The 19,613-nt window shown below is 51.5% G+C and overlaps 1 protein-coding gene across 3 annotated transcripts in view; it reads right to left on the bottom strand.

The window, feature by feature from the left end:
• Positions 1-19,613, bottom strand: part of Mad1l1 (mitotic arrest deficient 1 like 1) — a 315,139-nt gene that overhangs the window by 104,419 nt on the left and 191,107 nt on the right. For all 3 annotated transcript variants that reach the window (XM_057764608.1, XM_057764610.1, XM_057764611.1), the window contains one exon: positions 7,002-7,090. In XM_057764608.1, coding sequence (XP_057620591.1) covers positions 7,002-7,090 — 89 coding nt within the window. The remainder of the gene's footprint in view (positions 1-7,001; positions 7,091-19,613) is intronic.

Genomic DNA, 19,613 nt, shown 5'->3' with positions numbered 1-19,613 from the left:
TGCACTTAAGGAAATGCAAGTCACAGCTTCTTCCTGTTGGTTGGCTTTCTGAATGAATAGCAATAGCTTCAGCAACGACATCGGTTCCAGCCGAGTTGCTTCTGTAGGCTCGCTGCATGTGTCACCTGCCACCATGACACAGCCCCACCCCAGGAGCACTAGGCTCCCTCAGGCTGTGCTTTGTAGATACTCCCTGTCTTCTAGGAGTCTGATGAGTCAGCCCGGTGCCCATTAAGCTTCGGCTGGTGAGCAGCAGGGTCTCCAAGGAACCAACCTTATGGGCCTGGAGCCATCTGTCTTGGGAGCATCATAAATATGATTTCACATTTAAAGTGTTTGTCAACCTAATTCTACATCTTGGTTCAGGTGTTTCGTTTGTTCCTTTGGAGCAGGGTCTCAAGTAGCTCAGGTTGGTCTTGGCGCATTATAGAGCCCAGAATGACTCGGAACTCTGGGTCTCCTACCTCTACTTTCCAGGCGGGGATTACAAGCAGAGTGGCACGCTGGGGCTAGGTTTTGGTTCTGTGGGGCCTGTGGACCTGCTAGTGGAAGCTGGAGTTCCTGTGATATCCTTCAGTGGCCACAGGCTCTCCATACAGCAGTGTCCCTGTGTCACTCCTGATACCGTTCATTTGTTTCTCCATGTACGTGTCACTTTTGTTGGCAGTTTGTCAATTTTATGGATTTTTGCCCTAGAAAAACAGCCTTTTGCTTCAGCATTTTTCTCAATTGTGTTTCTTTTTTCAAGTTCATTACCTCCTTCTTCCTCCTCATCCTGGGCTCCTTTGCTCGCCATGTCCTCCTGGTGGCGGAGCCAGGGCCTCTGCTCTGTCAGCTGGAACACTGGGTGCCGCAGGTTCTCTTCTCTCCCTGGTTCTGATCTGATGAGCGTGTTTTCATCAGCGTTCACTTGTTTCTCTCCCCCTCCAAACTTCCTGTCTGATCCGCAGGCAGTTCAGAAGCATGTTGGTAATTTCCACATGGATACAGCTTTTCCTCTTGCATTCTGTTACTGATGTCTACTTTGAGTTGGCTATGGCCAGATGAAAATACTCTCTATGCACCTTGGATGTGTATGTGTGTGTGCGCACATGCGCGTGTGGGCACATGTATATGCCCACATGAACACCCATGCAATTCATGTAGAAGCCGGAGAAGGACATCAGGTGTCCTGCTCTATCACTCTCCAGCTATTCTCTTGAGGCAGGGTCTCTCACTGAGCCCCAAGCCAGGCTGGTGGCCAGCAAGTCCCAGGAATCCTCTTGTCTTATGCCACTGGAGTTTCACGCAGGCACTGTGCAGTCATGCCTAAATATTTACCTGTTTGAACTCAGGTCCTTGTGTTCATAAAGCAAGAGCTGTTACTCACTGAGCCAGCTCTCTTGTACCTGATTCCTTAGGATTTGTGAGGGTTTATTTTATGACCAAAGACATGGCCAATAATGAGGACCTTCCCGGTGCATTCTAAGGGTATGGGGACAAAGGGCTCCACAAACATGGTCCATGTCTGCTCATCCTAGCAACCACAGGGAGCAGTGCGCATCTGTGTCCCAGTCACAGCTAACCCAATGCCTGTATCTCTGAGCTCTGCTCTTCAGCACAGGCAGCAGCATGGGACCGAAAGCAGAGGAAAGCTCTCCACACTCCGACACGGCACAGAGAAGCCTCAACACTGGTGGATGTGAGCAAGGCTCCCCTACAGGGTTCAGCTGACTCCAGCCCCCATGGGAAGAGGCTGAAGCCACGCCCTCCCAGCAGAGCCCCAGCCTTGTGCTTACACTGCTGCTGCTTTGCTCTGGTGGGACAGAGAGGGTGGTGTTGGTGGGCACATGACCCCTTCCTGGTACTGGCCAACTCAAGGGGCAGGCAGAGGCTACCTATGATTAGGCTGTCTCTTCCTCTCTGTGTGGCCCAGTTTGGGGGTGTTTCTGTCATTGTCTACTGCTATCAGGCCACCTGCCTCCGCCTCTGCCCCCTCAATCTGCCATGTATATACAGGTCTGCAGATACAGGAAGACGGCCCCAGAGGAGAGGGGCTGCCCAGTGACCGGAGCTGGATATTGAAAACCTCCTTAGTAACCAGCTCTCCCTCACCTACCTGTTTCTTAACCCCATGCCACATCTGCTGGACTACAGGTTGGCCTCAGTCTCCTGAAAGGACAAGATCTCTGGACAGAGGACAGGCTGTCAGGTGAGGAAGGATGTCCCTCACTGTCAGCAGAGACTGCTGTCCTATACTCAGCTCCCAGGAGCTGGCAGGACCACAGCCTCCAGATCTGAGCTTCCAAAGACATACTGGGCCATAGGAAGAGGTCAGATGGTGCCTGTCATGAGCACCCCAGTGAAATAGTCCAGACAAGTCCCCCTTGTGAAGACACAATGACAAATGACAAGCTGTCCAAACAAAAGCTCTCCTGCAACTTGCTGAGCCCTCTCCTGGAGAGGGTGACCCAGCCATGGAGTTCCTGCTTTCCCCGAGAAAGGTCAATAGGCACGGTAACCCTCGGGCCCCCTAGAGTCTGGGAATGCCTGTTCAGGCTGGGGCCCCGCAGGCGGTGAACAGGGCCGGGAAAGCAGAGAAGCTGTGGAGTGTGACTAACAGGTTCTGGCCCAGACATGCAAGCCCACAGTCTACCCAGCTGCTAAACCCGCAGACATTTAGGATTTGTCAGAGCTCCTGTATGACAGTGGAAAGTAACGAGCCCAGATTTGTTCCAGGCGAGAGGCCCTCAGCTGCCACCACTTAGCTTTGCACTGGTGCTCCCAGCTTCATGGAAGGGCCATGCAATGCCACAGGTGTGTGCAATTCAGATACAATACAAATAGCTGTGCAAATTTTGTGTCTATGTGTGCATGCCTGTGGAGGCCAGGAGTCAACAACAGGTGTCTTGTCTTCCCCTCTTTATCTTAACTTTAGAGATATGATCTCTCATTGAACCTGGAGCTCACCAGCTAGATGTGCTGACCAGTGAGTCCCAGGGCTCCTCCTGTCTCCTATCTCTACCTTCCCAGGGACAGGATTACATAAGTCACAATACCTGACTTAAACAAACAATCATGGGTTCTGGGGATCAAACTCAGCGCCTCATGGTGGTGCAGCAAGCTCTTTACCCATGGAACCATCTCCCCAGTCCTGGGCCCCTTATGTGTAGCCAATAGCTCCATGCAAACACACACGGCTATAGCCCATCCTCACAGTGTGCTCGGTAGCAGCAGCTATCCTGCCCTGTCTTCTGTATCTGCTAGCGGGCGGTGTTTGCAGTGATGGTCTAGAGTGAAGGGCAGGCTGACCTGAAGCAGGGCTCTCGTGTCAGCTGTCTTCCTCTGAGTCAATCACTTCAGAAGGGGCCCTCCTCAGGAGCTGCATGAAGGATCAGTAGGAAAGGCACTTCAGGATCAGGAGAGGGATCAAAAGGAGAGGAGGACTCTTGTTCCAAGAGGGCAGCTTCAATAAGGGCCCCCACCCTTGCCCAGCTGGAGGAAAGTGAAACTTCAGAATCCACATGGCCAGTGTCCCTTCCAAGGGGAAGTGGGGCAGCAACAGAGGTCTAAAGACTCGGCTCCTCAGTGGAAGTGGGCTGCCCCTCTGAGTACCCTCGAGCCAGAAGACAGCACAATGGGTCCCAGTGTGGTATCCCAGCAAAGCAAGATGCCATGCACAGAACAGTCCCTTTGCTCAAGATAACAGGACACTGACCCTACTGTGGCACTGTGGGAAACCAAGGCACAATGCTACAATGTCTGACGGAGCTGAAAGGTTGGAGAACAGGAAAAGTGGAACCAAGCATGCTAGTGCCAACAAAGGTCTGTGCTGGTATTTAGAATATTTATTTAGTCACCTTGATACAAGCTGGAGTCATCTGGGAGGAGGCAGTCTCAGTGGAGGAACTGTCTCCCTCCATCAGGCTGACCTGTGGGCAAGTCTATGGAGCATTTTCCTGATTTGGGATTGATGTGGGCAGTGCTACCCCTGAGGAGGAAGTGCTGGAAGGTACAAGAGGAGCAAGCCACAGGGAAAAGTCAGTAAGCAGTGCTCGCCCACGGTCTCTGCTTCAGTTCTTGCTTGATTTACTGCCCTGGATTCCCTGTGATGGACTGTGACACATAGGCCGAATAAACCCTTTCCTCCCAAAGCAGCTTCTGTGGCCATGATGTTTATCACAGCAAAAGAAAGTAAGTTATGACAAAGGATGAGAGATGGCAGAAGACCACCCACACCAACAGCTATAGGGACTGAAGAGTAAGCAGTTGTCCTTTGGGACAGGCCTCAGGAGACCCAGTCAGGCTCAAGGAGAGAAGGAGTTAGGCAGGTAAGTTAAGACCTGCATGCTTGGTCCAGCCTGAGTCATTTGAGCTCACTGCACAGAAGCCCTGCTCATCTGGACTTCTTTACATGCATGCACCAAGCTCACAGGCGCCACCTGGACAGCCCTGGTTTCCCTCCGCTGGAAAGCAGAAGCACCAGCAAAGCCGTGGGCTGCAGCCCCTGCAGATGCACCGACCTGGTTCTTAGCAGCCGCGAAGGCACCTCACTCCCAGCTTCCCCTTAGGAGACACGTGGACAGGAGGCTTGGATCTTAGTGAGAACAATGTTAGCACCAAAGCCCCTTTTCGAAATTTAAAAATCATCAGACCTGCAGTGTACTTGACTCTCTTCCCCACAAACCTGATGCACTCTGGCCCACACCCCCACCAACCACACAAGAGGCCGTGGGGAAGACAGACAGGCCTTCAGACAACACAGTGCCCATGGTATGAGGAGAATGGAGTTGCATCGGGGGCCACGCAGCTAGCCAACACTGTGACTTTTACACTCCCCACCAGCTGACATGGAGTTGTGTGGCCCTAAGGACCCTGTAGGGCAGTGACTGCAGACCAGCAGGTGCTTTACCTCATCTCCTCAGCCCTAGAGGTAGCACCTCTCACCAGCACCTCCCAGTCAGAGGCAAAGGAAAGCGAACTCGACTCTGCTGTCCTCAGATTCAGGTACCCACGATCTGCATGGAATATGCTTCCGGGTCCACTAGATCCACCCTCAGCCAACCGCCCGCAAGGGTCTTTATCACAGAATAGATGTTGCGAAGTATCAGTGGGAGTGCTGGCTGTGTCTGCCCAGGAGCAGCCGCTCCAGCTTGGCTGAGTCTCACAACAAACGCTTCCCAGCACTTGGCCTGGGCATGGCTGTCTGGCCTTGCCAAGTTCCTCTGCCTGGCCTAGGCAGCCAGCAATGCCTGATGCTACAAATCAGATCATGTTGGTTTTCTGCTTTAAAATGCCTAATGGCTCACCATCACTCACAGGATGAAGATCACGCTACTCGCCTGGGCCACACCAATTCTCCTGACACTCAGCCACGACACCAGCACTCTCCTCTTGCACCCAGATGCATGTCCCAGGACCCCTATCTCCAGACACCAGCTCTCACAGCACCACCCATAATTAAACAGCCACAAGTCCATGTGAATAATGTCCCCATTAAGCTATGAGCTGATGAAGACGGAGTGTGTGGCTCTGCTGGCCAGTCAATTATCCACTCCGCTCTGCCCTGACAGTGCACAGCACATGCCACGCTGGGACAAATGCAAACAAACAGCTCTGTGCCTGGTATCCCCACAGAGCTACTCTCCAGGCCTGGGTCTTTATGAGAAGTACTTTGGCAATTAGAGGAAACCTCTAGCCCATCAGAGTCTTCGGCACTATACAATGAGCGCTCCTGGAAAGGTGTCAAGAAGTAAGCCTTCCTTACTTTGACCTCAACAGCCCTGCAAAGCAGGGAGTCAGTCACCAGTCATTATCCAAAGAGAGACAGAAGTCAGAAGAGTCTAACAGAGACAAGGCCAATTCCATACAGAGGCAGGAACCCCATACAGTCTCTGGGACATCAAGAGACCAGCCTGAGAAGACTGCCTCCCTTCCCCCAAGCTCCATGCCATCTCATCAAGACCCCACTCAGTGTCTACAAGGTTTTCTTGTTCCCTAGGTCCCCATAGCAGCTCCTAAGCTGTCAAGTCCTGAATGCAAAGCAGGAGGAAGGCTTACAGGGGGTGATCAACTCACTCTGCTGCCTCTGACAAGATGCTAGGGCAGGGGTGATTGCCATCCCACAGTCGTTTTAGGCAGAAGTTAGAACGGCAGGCCAGTGGAGAAACTGATGGCAGTTCTGTTTGTGGTGACAGGTACCTGTTGTCCCCAGTGCTCACTGGAACTCACTGCCAGCCAGGTCAGCTGAACTGGAGAGTTCAGTTAGAGACTATCTCAAGAATTAAGGTGGAGTCCCAGCACTTGGGAGGCAGAGGCAGGCGGATCTCTGTGAGTTCGAGACCAGCCTGGTCTACAAGAGCTAGTTCCAGGACAGGCTCCAAAACCACAGAGAAACCCTGTCTCGAAAAACCAAAAAAAAAAAAAAAAAAAAAAAAAAAAACCCCAAAAAAAAAAAAAAAAGAATTAAGGTGGAGGACATTTGCAGAAAATATCCCACCATGTGCACACATATATGCATAAGCATTTGAACACTCACACATGCACACACATATGCACATGGCAAAAGCAATAAGTTGTCTCCAAACAGGCACCAAAGGTGCCCTGCAAAGAGTCACACCTGAGGTTTGAAGCTTGGCCAGACTGTTCATCTTTCTGTGAGGCAGTCTCTGAAAGATGCTTGCTTGCATCCTTCAATTCATTGCTGGCTGTGTGGCCGCCCCCAACCCATGCTAGGCCTCGTTCCTCATGTTGCTGGCAGCAAGGCACGTCCCAATGGACACCCTGACAGGAGCCTCTGCTCCTCTTGAGCATGGAGAACCAAGGCTGGGAGGACAGCTGTCGGTGCTGACCTGAGATGTGATAGTAGGAAGGCCTAGCCCAGTGGAAACAAGGGTCTCGGCAGACAACGTAACAGAAGCAAATAGCCTTGGGAAGGCAACAAGGCAAGGTCTCTGATGGGCTCTGCTCAAGCTCTAGAGAGTGACACATGGGCAGCCAGAGGCTGAGAGAGGAGGCCATACCTGAGTGCATCCACCTCCTCCTTGCAGAATGGGAAGCTGGTCTCAGTTGAGCTTGTCTGGGCCCTTAGCATCTTCAGCTCCATCTCCAGCTATAAGGAAACACAGGGTAAGTGGTCAGCCTGTACAGAGACCCACAGCCCAGGTCCCTGACCCATCCCCAAAATCCTGAAGTCTGTATTTGAACATCCCCAGGGGAGATGCCTAGTGTGTGCTGCGGGCCTGGGAAAGATGGTCGTCTGGCCAGACACCACATAGCCTAGACCCCCAGGCCACAAGGCATTCTGAGTCAGGTAAACACAGTTTTCACTTTCCCCATGTTTCTGATCCAAGATTAGGTGGGGAGACAGACATTCATGCACTGAGGAGAGCTACAGAACCTCAGAGACAGAGAGGGACAATGTGAGCAGAGATCACAGTCTAGAATTACCACTGCTGGGATGGAACGTCACAGCACTTTCTACAGGGTGATATGAACTGCCTGCCTGTCCTGGGCCATGGTCTGCAGGCTACTCTACACATCTGCTGGGAGGGGTGGGGTGTGGACAGGGAGCCAGACACATCCCAGGCACAGACAACACAGGCAAGTTCAATCAGCCAGGCCCAGGGGGAAAGCAGATGGCTGCTGAACCAGTGGCTTCCTGAGCAGCAGGAAAGTCACCGGGAGCTGACCCTTGCTCCCTGCGTGTCCTCAGCCCCATTCCTCCAAAGAGATGCACATGGGGCCTAAGGACACACTAGAACTCGACAGTTATCTAGACAGCTGGCCAGTAATTCCTGGGATCCACCTGTCTCCACCTCCCCAGTGCTGGGATTACAAGTCCACATTTTTGCATGAGTTCTGGGGACAGCACAACACTTTACTGGCTGAGCGATCTACCTTGTCCCAAGGATGGTGTCATCTTAACATGCTGCTGGTTTTTGTTCCCAACACGCTGATGATGTCATTGATGGTACAGTTCCTCCATGGTGAGGCACAAGCCACACAGTGCTTACTTCCAGAGTCCCTCCCTTGCCTCCACACGCTAGCATGGCTTATGTGCTGTGGTAGGCCTCGCGGTTTTGAGAATCTGATGGAATGGCCCCTGAGACTGGCTGTGCTGGAAGTACTTCCTGTTTCTTATTGATGGAGAAGGTAACAAGACTACATGGTGCATGATGCTACAGCAAGAGCTGCGTGTATGCATGTGTGTGTGCTCGTGCATGCACACGCGTGGCTATGCACATGTAGCCTCAGTGCAGATGTGTAGTTCAGAGGACAACTTGCAGGGATTTTTCTCTCATTCCACTGTATAAGTCCTGGAGACCAAACTCAGGTCATAAGGTTTGTGCCGTGTCTTTACCTGTGGACCCATCCTGCTGGCCTCATAAAGAGCGAGTCCTCAGTTGTAAGCTCTCTGGCTTTGGAGAGACTGGTCAGATACACATGCATGCACTGCGATCATGGAAACAGTTGTCTCTCTGTGTACTTCCATGCTCCCTATAGAGTGCAGTACAGATGTCCTTGTGTACCTTCAGTACTGGGAGGCGCATCTGCCCGCTTTCCGCAATGCTTTCTGGCTTGAATTCAGATGAGGCACGAATAGCTGATGCCTGCTCAGATGCTTACAAATGCCAAGTGGCCTTGGCAGCCACCTGTTCCAATTTCTTTGGTTCTGAGTGGAACTCATCAGAAAGTCTTTTCCTTTTAGTAGCAGAGTTTAGCCCATTCATATCCTGCTATCTGTCTGTACTGATGTCTATTGCATTGGGCTCCCGTGCTTTCTGCCTTCTGTCTTCTGAGTGTGTTTCCTTTTGTGTGTCTTGCTATTCAGCATTTGTGCTAAGTACTGCCTGCTTTATGCTGCAACCATACCTTCCTGTGCTGGACTGTACCTAGGATATGTCCCATAGAATGTCTGACTAGTTAGGTATGCACCCTCCTCACTTGGTAACTGTACACAGTTGGTGACAGTTAATGCCACATTTTTACCTGCTGGGCCGAATGCCCAAATAAAGCCTTGTGACTTGGTTTGTCTGGTGGCTCAGCTCCGACACAGTACACTTAAGACTTCTTTCCCCAGAGTGGGCAGCTGCACTCATCCTTGAGGCCCTGGACAGATGAAGGTGACAGTGGGGCTCCCCCTTTCTATTCTGCTCACAAAGGTGACTCATCACATTTCTGTGTGTCCCTGGACAGGCCTCCATCCCCTCCTCACACCATAGACCATCAGAAATCCACCATGAGCTTTTAAAAACTATTGCTTACAGACACGTAACCAGGCAGGCTACGGGCCGTCTTGGTCTTTTTATTCTTGTACCCCACACCTTATAACCAGTTACAAGCTCTCTCTATTGACAGCAGGAGCCTATCAGCCCTAATCCTCTGGTGGGTCCCAAGATAGTTAAATATGCTTCCACGTCTTCATGGTGACTTTCCATCTGTCCCACAGCTTCCCGGGTAATGGTGGGGAAGCCCTTGCTTTATTCCCTCATCTCTGTTGCTTCTTTCTAAACACCTGCACCCTGCATTCATGGCACTGTGAGTGTATATGTACTGCACATTCTAACTGCACACAGGAGCTGCATCAGCACACCTGGCACTCAGGGATGCCCTGTCTACCCATATGACCTACATCTTCCACATGACAGACATGGCTCTCACAGCTGATGCTGTTCGGCCTCTGCCATGGCTCTCCCTCCCTGTGCTCTGTGATCTCCTGCCTCCCTCCTGGACAGCTGCATTTCCTCATTCAGCCCCGTCATTGCTACTCTGGGCCTACACATGTCCCAGGTTCTAAGTACAGTTAAATTCCACTTTCTGACAAACTGTGAGCTCGGGGTAAACTTCTTTGCCTATGGATTTCTCCATCCCGCTCCTCAGCCTCCTTCCTTTGATCTCCTATCAGAGCCAGCTCCATACGTGAGGTGGCATGGAGGGGAGAACAGGCCTCTTATTTTGCTAGGAGTCAATCTCACAGCCTTGCTGCAGGTACAATAAGAACCACTGCTTCTTCCATTGAGACCCGAGACTTATTCTCACAACAAGCGTGACCTGCATCTAGCCATAGGAACAGGGACCCTAGTGCCCACTGTAGTCCTGTTGGCTAGGACAGCACCTGAATCCTGCTCTAAGGAGCTAAGGCCTGTCAGGCCACTGCTGCAGCCTAAGGTCTAAGACTACCTGGCAGAAAGCACCTTACCAACAAGCAGGTTACCTGATCCTCCCCTTCCCAGGGTCTCTTTCTGAAGCCTCTGCCCCACCATACCCTGGCAAACAGCTTTAAGCAATCCACACAATGCTGGTCCTCCACCAGAGGCCATGTGCCTCCTGCTTGTGGCTTGGTTCTGCTCTACAGAAGTTTGCCATTTTGTTTTGATTCCTGCCACTTCTGCATGATCTGCAGAGAAGGAGTGGAAAGTACTGGGTCACACCACAACATTCAGAGCAAATATGGACCCTCTCATTTGCATCTGCAGCCTCAGGTTTATGCTCAGCAACCCCCCACCCCCACGAACAATTCTCTTCCCCTACTGAACTTGCACCAGGTTCCTAGCCACTACCTGGTGGCTGGCCCCCCGCCTCACTGTTCAGCACTGGCTTCCAATGTGGCCACTCTTCTGACCCACAGCATAGGCCAATGAATGGAGCATAAGCCCATGGTGAGGTTCTGACCCAGAGTCACCTCAAACCCAGCTCTTTAGGAGCAGCACATCAAGTAGGCTCCATCTTTATTATTTGCAGTATTAGGGATAGAACCTAGGGCTCTACTAGTGAGCCATACCCCAGCCCCTCACTGGGGGACTCTAGGCAGGTGCTCTACCACTGAGTCACACCCCAGCCCCTCACTGGGGGACTCTAGGCAGGTGCTCTACCACTGAGTCACACCCCAGCCCCTCACTGGGGGACTCTAGGCAGGTGCTCTACCACTGAGTCACACCCCAGCCCCTCACTGGGGATTCTAGGCAGGGGCTCTACCACTGAGCACACCCCAGCCCCTCACTGGGGGACTCTAGGCAGGTGCTCTACCACTGAGTCACACCCCAGCCCCTCACTGGGGATTCTAGGCAGGGGCTCTACCACTGAGCACACCCCAGCCCCTCACTGGGGATTCTAGGCAGGGGCTCTACCACTGAGCCACACCCCAGCCCCTCACTGGGGATTCTAGGCAGGGGCTCTACCACTGAGCCACACCCCAGCCCCTCACTGGGGATTCTAGGCAGGGGCTCTACCACTGAGCCACACCCCAGCCCCTCACTGGGGATTCTAGGCAGGGGCTCTACCACTGAGCCACACCCCAGCCCCTCACTGGGGCATTCTAGGCAGAGGATCTACCACTTATCCCCTCCCTTGCCCAAGACCTTTCCCTTCACCACCACAATTCATATCCTGTCTCTACCGTATATGCCCAGTATAACCACAGTCATCTTATCACACATTTGTCCTACAGTGTGTCATGACAATCTGCCATCACCTGGTTTCAGGCCCTAGGACCTTGGCTTCATGAGGCAACTCCTGTCCTCCCTTTTGAGGGCATCTGCTCCCTTCCAGCCAATGGGAGCTGACTCAAATTTGGGACTGGTAGACAAGGGAAGAAGGGAAGCGAAATCTAGTTGTGCATGAATGTTGTAGCCTCTACCTATTTTCTACTTCACTGAGGAAAACCTGGGTCTAGAGTCAGTTATAAAAACAAGAAAACATGGGACTAATTGGATTGCGTCTTCAGGGACCCTGCCAAATGCCTCAAACCACGGGCCAGATTCCAAACTCATCCTGCTAAAAGGATTTCACACACAAAGTGCTTTTTGGAGGGTTCTTTTGCAGCTGAGCAGTGGGCCCCAATGCACATGCCTGCCAAGTGAGGGGGGAACGAGGTGAAGAGGAGCCCTGTGCATGCTGGGTGAGGGTTGCTTCACCACCTGCCACTGCCCCATCTCCTGTTTTGTTCAAACTGTATGTCCTAGAGGGACTGGCGCTGCCCACTCTACTCTCCAAGACGAGTGGGCACATGAGTATTCTCCCTTTTGGCACTCTTCTGGCAGGGCAGGCACTGCTCCTGACATTCTCTACACCCGGGTAGAGCTGGACACCAGGCTCTGGGGACAGCCAGCATGCATCTCTCAGTCGGCTATGCTTGTTTATAATGGGGCTGGGGATGCTGCCTGCTGCCCATCAAGACTGTGGTTCCTCGAGGGCAAACGTTCACCCAGGTCTGCGAGCTATAGGTACAAGTTGAGGATGACTGCTCTTCCTAGCTAGGCTCTCCTCCTCCAGGCTCCTATTCCACTGCTGTCCTCCCTACTGCATACCATATAGGCTCCAGGACTATAGAGCAGAGAGCAGGGACGGTAACCCAGGCCTGGCAGGAGGGTATCCCAGGCCTGGCTGGATAATACGATGACGGACACACCAGTCCCTAAGGTGGGGCAGGACTCACTCTAAATCAGGGCAGGGAATGCGAAGGACCCAGCCTGATACTGACCTAAGCAAATGACATAGACTTTTCTGGGCCTCTGTCTTTTTCCATCCTAACAGCCCCACCAAGGACTATTACAGAATCTAAACAGCACATCGACCAACAAGCCTATCAGACCAAACTCCCAAATGCTGGTCCTGCTGCTGTGCCTGAAGGAAGACCCTTTTACCTCCTCTCTCCTGCCCCCCTACCTATGCTGCCCACTCATGGATCAGGCACTGAAACTGCAGACATAAGTGGGGACTAGTGGTACATGCTGTAATCCTAGCACTTGGGAGGTAGAGAAAGGAGAACCAGCATCAGCTATGTAGTGAGTTTAAGGCTAGCCTGGGCTCATGAGACCACATCTCAAAAATACAAAAGGTACTCACAGAAATATCCAGGGTAGAACCCGCATCAGCTTCTGCTATCAAAGCATCCTTACACCTCATACTGGCACATCTCATCACAGGTGCAAGGACGCACCATACTCCTCCTTTGGACCAGGGACATGACGTGATGTTAAAACCCTAACTTCTGTCAGGTTCTGCTCTCCCCTACCCTGTTCTTCATCTGAGCTCTGATGGGCACAGTTGGGCAGAGGCTGAATGAGAGGAAATGCAGACAACCCCAGGGTTTGGCTTTACTGAAGCCAGCAGGCCTGGTGGGGCAACATTCTCCTAGAATGTTTTTGTGATCTCTGACTCCTTGGTGTGGAGAAGGGACAACAATAGGGCCCCTGCTTTAACAGCTGGATGAACCAAAGACTCTTGGGTCTCTGCTTGGGCCAGGTCAGGTCTGAAGGAGTGCAGAGGGAACCACAGGGTGAGCACTGTCTCTGTGGGAGTTGTGGGAGTCTTAGAGTCTAACTTCAGTCAGTCTGGGGCTGCCATACAGGAAACCTCGGTGCAGGTAGAGCAGGTGGGGCTTGGGTCTCCAGGTCTGAGTCAAATAAGAGATCTATAATATCACTGTAACTCTATCGAAACTGTAAACATTGGCTGGGGGTGTGGCTCTGGGACAGTGCATGTGCAGCACTGGGCTGGATTTCCATGCACAGGGAAAAAAACAGAAACAACAAAACAAAACCGAACACCACCTAAAACTGGTTGTTTTTTTTTTTGTTTTTTTTTTTTTGGTCTGTTTGTTTGCTTGCTTGTTTTTTTTTTTTTATTTTTTTATTTTTTGCTTATGCCAAAATTCATAGGGAACTGCAAGGAATTCTGAATAGTCAAGGTGATACTGAAGGGATACAATGGCTATTTTTCTTGTCGCTACAACAAAATCCCTGACAAAAGCAACTTAGTGAAAGAAGGTTTATATGGCTCACAGTTCTAAGGGTACACAGTCCACCATGATGGAAGAAGCATGAGCAGAAGCATGAGGTGGCTGGTCACATCACATCCACAGTTAGGAAGCAGGGAGAGATAGACACTGGTGCTCAGTTCACTTTCTCCTTTTAATTCTGTCCAGGTCCGTGGCCTAGGGAATGATGCCGCTCACATCTGGGTGGTCTCCCTACTTGAGTTAACCCAATCTAGAAACTCCCCCAGATGGACACGCATGGAGGTTTGTCTCCTAGGCGATTCTACATCCTGTGAAGTTGACAATCAGATTTAATCACATTGCAGGGGTGGGGACACAAAGTCGGAAGGTTTACATCAACCTAAGAGCAGGACACAAAGACGACAACTTAGGCACTGGCATAAGGAAGAACTCACAGGCTGAACTAGAAGCAAGTCCAGCAATGAACACAAACTAGTATGGTCAGCTGGTCATCAATGAGGCCTACAATGAGACTACAGAGCAGGGAGAGGACAAGTGGACATACATGCACACATGGGAGTGAGGCTGGAGCCCTAACTCATGCCATATTTTAAAAAATTACTTAAAGTGGATCAGAACTAAAATGTGAGACCAAAGTCACTAGAAGGAAAATTTACAGAAAGGGAAAGATGAAATGAAAGACACACGGGTGAGAATGAAGGACTGGATCTTCCCAGCTTTGGATCTGGCGATGGTTTCTGAGCTATGACAAACAGATAACATGGGCCTCACCACAACATCACATTTCTGTTTGCCTAAGGACGCTGGAGTGAGAACCGTCTACAGGATGAGCTGCAGCATTGCTGAAGCTGAGCTCAGAGAGTGGTCAAGTGTGCAGAATACATGAAGAACTAACCACACAGCAGAACGCACAGCTTGGCGATGGGGTGAAGGGGGGGCAGGATGCAGCTCAGTTGGCAGTGTGCTTGCCAATTAAGAACAAAAGGCAGAGAACAAATACAGGCCACTTCCGTCATTCCTGGTATTGGAACTTCATCTTCCTGGCTAGTCTGGCTGGAGGCTACTCACCGTGGCAGCTCTCACAGAAGCAGACTCTCATGTGTGATTAAGATGAACATCCCCTGGGATTGCAGGAGGCTGTCTGGTGGCTGAGACCCCCTCCCCCTCCCCATGTGAGGAGCCCCAACACTTAAGACAGAGCTCCCTGGCAGCTCAGGAAGGCACAAATTCAACCTACAGCAGAACCAGGGATGCTCTTCCAAGAAAGCTGCCCACACTGGGCCCAGACACCCACTGGCTCTGTGCAGCCCAGCCCCGGGCCCTGCCCTGCATCTCTATCTATAGGCCCCACCAGCTTTCTTCTCTGCCCTGAAGCATCATTGAGATTCAATTCTAAGGATGCTCGTGGCTGCCTCCCCAGCAAGGCACAACTCTCAATAGAGATCATGTGTTGTGGTTTGAGTGGTTCATGGTCTGATTCTGGGAGTCATACTTAATTCTACAAAGTAATAATCAGAGCAGGAGCTCAGCGCCCTGCCCTTTGGGCCAGGAGTTGTAATTAATGAAGCCGCTGCTGGGCACCAGTGTGAGCATGCCCATCCGTATAATATGCCTAAGCAGTTTCGCCATCCAATGCTTGATACACAGCAGTCTCCATCTGGGGCAAGTACACAGATGGTGGTGATGGGACGAGGGCTAGGGCTCTGGAGGGCTCTCAAGCTACCACTAGCTCTCTAAAGCCTACTCTGGGAAGATGTCTCAGGTCTCCAAGAGGTTACTCTGAGATGACAATGAGAATTCTGAATGGAGTCCACTGTTCAGGTCGGCTCTAGGCCCACTGGGACCCAAGGAAGTGTTTGAAGTGCTGCTTCTTGGTAAAGGAGAGAGGGGCCTTAAGCTGAAGTCTCTATTTCTTCTTCAGCCTGGAGAAAGATATGGGGTACCTGAGGCTGCACAGCCAGTGCCAGCCACCAGGCACCTTGCTCCTGGAGGCAATGGGCCACCTAAGTGGGAAGCATTCAGAGAGGCCAGCTTATAGTTTCTACCCAGGACAGCCAGCTCAGGGAGTGGGCTGCTGCAGAGCAAGCTGGCTGAACCCCATGAGGGATAGATAGGTCAGCAGCTAGAAGGCAAGTGGCAGGGTATGCACTGAGTCTGTGTAGCTTCACTCTAGGGGTCCCACAGGCCAGGCCTGGGGAAGTCCAGTATCTCAGATGCAAAGGACAGAGACAGAGTGGAAGGCTGAGGAGGTCCAGAAACAATGTGAACAGCTCTGCCAGCAGGACACATTGGAGACTATCAACCCATTTTAGTGGGGCTTCTGCTCCTTCTATTTGGCATGTGCAGGGTGCACCCTCAGCAGGCACAGAGAGTATAGGGGAAGACATTCAGGTAGAAAATGGGGCAGTGAACACTAACTTGGTCATGCAAAACAGCAGGGTATCTGTCCCCTTCAGGATAGTGGCATGAGGAGGGGGGTGACTGGACCCGCAATGGGGACAGTTCCTTCAGAGCTTCCAATGTGCAAAGCTGGGCTGGGAACCAGGAAACAACTTCCCTAGAAACCTAATTGACCACTGGGCTCTTGGCTTCTAGATGGTAAACCCACAAGCTTCTGCTGCTTTCAGCTGTCTGGTGTTACATGCCTTTGTGTTAGCACAAGATCAGCCCAATGTACAACCACGGAGCCTTCCTGTTCCCTCAGAACAAGCACAGGGAAGCAAGAGCTCAAGGACACGCTTGTACAATGTGGCATCTGCCTCAGTCTGCATGCCATGCCTGTCAACAGAGGCATATACTCAGAATGGGAGAAAGGTAGGAGCTTCACCACCCGCTCTGTGGAGGACCACAAGAGGGTTCAACTGTGGAGTCAAGTACACAGACCTTCTCATGACATGTCTCTGGTCACAAAGAACCTGTCCCAACAATGACAGACACCACAGAGTGGCAGCAAGTTAACTGGCTATCCAGCTGTAGAACCAGTGCGCAGTCCCCATGGGAGGTTCCCTACACACCACGTCCCTCCAGAATGTGGCCCAGTGACACAACAGGATAGGCACTGAGACAGGATGAACATGTCAGTCTCAGAAGCAGGATGGGCTGACAGGAAGTGGTTGACTGGGGCCACACTGGCAGGCTATGAGCAGACCAGACATATGGGGAGAGCATATGAAACAATGGTCCCCAGAACTCATTTCTATGACATCCTGACTCAGAATGCCACCCTAAACAGGCCTGTCCCAGACAGGCTGCCACACAGCCCTCAACTCTAATGAGCAGCCAGAGCTCTAAGAGACCAGATGCTGGGGACCAAACACTGCACACAGTTCTCAGAATACAGGTCCTCCATATGGAACCTAAGGGCCTAAAGTTCTGGGATCTTTTTTATCCCCCGCTAAGATTTAGGGCTGGAGAGATGGCTGCTATTCTTGCAGAGGACCAGTGGTAACTTACAACCACCTGTTAACTCTGATTCCAGAGAATTCCAACTCTCTTTAAGGTAGGTATGGCACATGCCTTTAATTCCAGCACTTGGGAGGCTGAGACAGGTGAATCTCTGTGAGTTCCAGGCTAGCCTGGTCCATGGAGTGAGTTGCAGGATAGTGAGAACCCAAGGATACATAGAGAGACACTGTCTCAAAAAAAAATTGTTATTTTTGTTTTATGCATGAGTATTTTGGCTACACGTATGTATGTGTGCCATATGTATGCCCAGTGCCTGTGAGACCAGAAGAGGGCATGGATCCCCTGGAACTGGAGTTACAGATGGTTGTGAGTCACCATGTGGGAGCTAGGAATGGAACCCCAGGTCCTCTGTAAGAGCAAAAAGTGCTCTTAACCACTGAGCCATCTCCCCAACACCCTCCTACACACACACACAGTCTCTTGTTTCTTTGTGATCAGATCGCATGTAACCCAGGCTGGCCTTGAGCTTATGATGGAGCTGAGGATGAACTTCTAATGTTCCTGCTTTTACCAACAGAGTGCCGGGATTATGTGCATGTTCCACCGTACACCATGCAGTGCAGGGAATAGAACCCAGAGCCTCATGCCTGCCCAGGTGAGCACTTGACCAGCCAAGGGCCAGCCCCCTGCTGTCAGTTCATCACCCCGAGCATCTGCCTGTGAGGAGAATTCACCTGTCATGTGCTCCTTTCTAGATGGCCACAGAGAGGGAAATCATATGCAGAAGTTAACCTCGGAGATGGCACAGGGAAGAGTGAGCGAGTGGTCAGCAGACGTACCAGACCCATTCTATCACAGTCTCTTTGGGGGCACAGGCCCCCTCCGGATCTACTAGCTCCATTGGGAGTAAGGCACAGAGGGCAAGAAGGAACCATTAGGGGGAAATGGTAATCAAGAGAAATGACTGCTTAATTACACTTGATGGGGTGGGGGTGGAAGGGAGATGTCTGGTAAGACAGAAAATAAATCCACATTTCTAGCTCCCTGAAGTCTATAAAATATTGGAGGCTTTTTATGGCTGTAATCAAAAACCTCATTTCTCTAGCCACTGCTAGCCGGATCTAATTAGGGTGAGGTATTCTAACAACGCAAGCCTGGCCCGGGACGTTGCTCGTTGTGGTATTAATTGCATTTAAAGAGGAAGCATGAACCACACTCATGCTCACTAATTAGTGTGAGGTTACTAATTAATAACACAAAGTCAAGCTGCCTTTGTCCTGCCATTAGCGATTAGCTCAATATGGCACAGCTCTCCTTCTACCACTTGTGAACAAGCCTGGAGTCAGATTCCAGCAGACAGAGGGCTGGGAGCTGCAGAGATCAGGCCAAGTACCCAGGCTGTGCCCCTGATCATGCTGGATACCTGTGTGGTTCCTCTACATGCAGGTCACAGGAGTCTCCTGCCCAGGGTCTGATGGTACTGGCTCAAATGGCCCATCTCCACATCTCAGCCTCAGGAAGAGAGGGTTCAGAGGCAGGCTGAGCAGCCCACTGCCAGCTCCAAGGTGCACTTGCTCCTTTGTCTCTGGTCCTTCTCTATGAAGAAAAGAGCTACTAAAGCCTGAGAAGTTGGCAGGCAGTGGGCACCTCATAGGCAACTCACCTGTAACCTTGGAAAAGAGGTTACAACCAGAGGAGGGTGGACCCGGGGCCCATGCACAGGGAATGGAAGGGGAGGTGGCCACCACAGGCTGAAGGTAAACAGGATGATAGAGGGGGGCCTTCAGGCTGGCTTCATCACAGTTCCCTGGGAGACACTGCTAGGCACCTGTCTTCTACAGGTCTAAGGAAATGAAATGACATCAACTGCATTTCTTGGGAGCCACAGCAGAGAGAACCAGGAGCCACAACCCGGGCGGGGGGGGGGGGGGGGACGGACGGACTGGAAATGCAAGTTTAAGTCTAGAAAAGGGGGCAGTTGTTGTGGGTGTGCCTCTAATCTGAGCACTCAGGAGGCTGAGGCATGAGAATCACGAGTTTGAGGTTAGCAGCCTGGATTACCTACACTCAAAACACCAACAACAGGGCTGAGACGAAGGTTCTGTCATGAAACACTACCTCACAGGCAATGACCTTAATTCTGACCCCCATGACGCACATAAAAAGCCAGGAGTGGTGGTTAATGCTTATAATCCCAGCGATGGTGGGATGGAAGGTGGAGAGCCGGGTCCCTGGGGCTCATGGACTGGCTAGCCTAGCCTAGGTGCCAACGTGCCAGGCCAATGAGAGACACCTGAGATTCTCATCTCCACATGCATGCACACATACATTCATATGTGCACACATGTACTCAAATATGTACTAACAGACACAAAGAAACAAAATAAGTAATAAGTAATCAATAAAATGGAGGAAAGAAATGTAGTTGTCAGCAGTGAATGCAGCGGTGAGGGCTTCCAGAGGGGACAGAGAATGACTGGGCATGGGG

This window comes from Chionomys nivalis, chromosome 3 (assembly GCF_950005125.1).
Source record: "Chionomys nivalis chromosome 3, mChiNiv1.1, whole genome shotgun sequence".
NCBI lineage: Eukaryota > Metazoa > Chordata > Mammalia > Rodentia > Cricetidae > Chionomys > Chionomys nivalis.
This window is presented reverse-complemented; position numbering and strand designations above follow the sequence as displayed.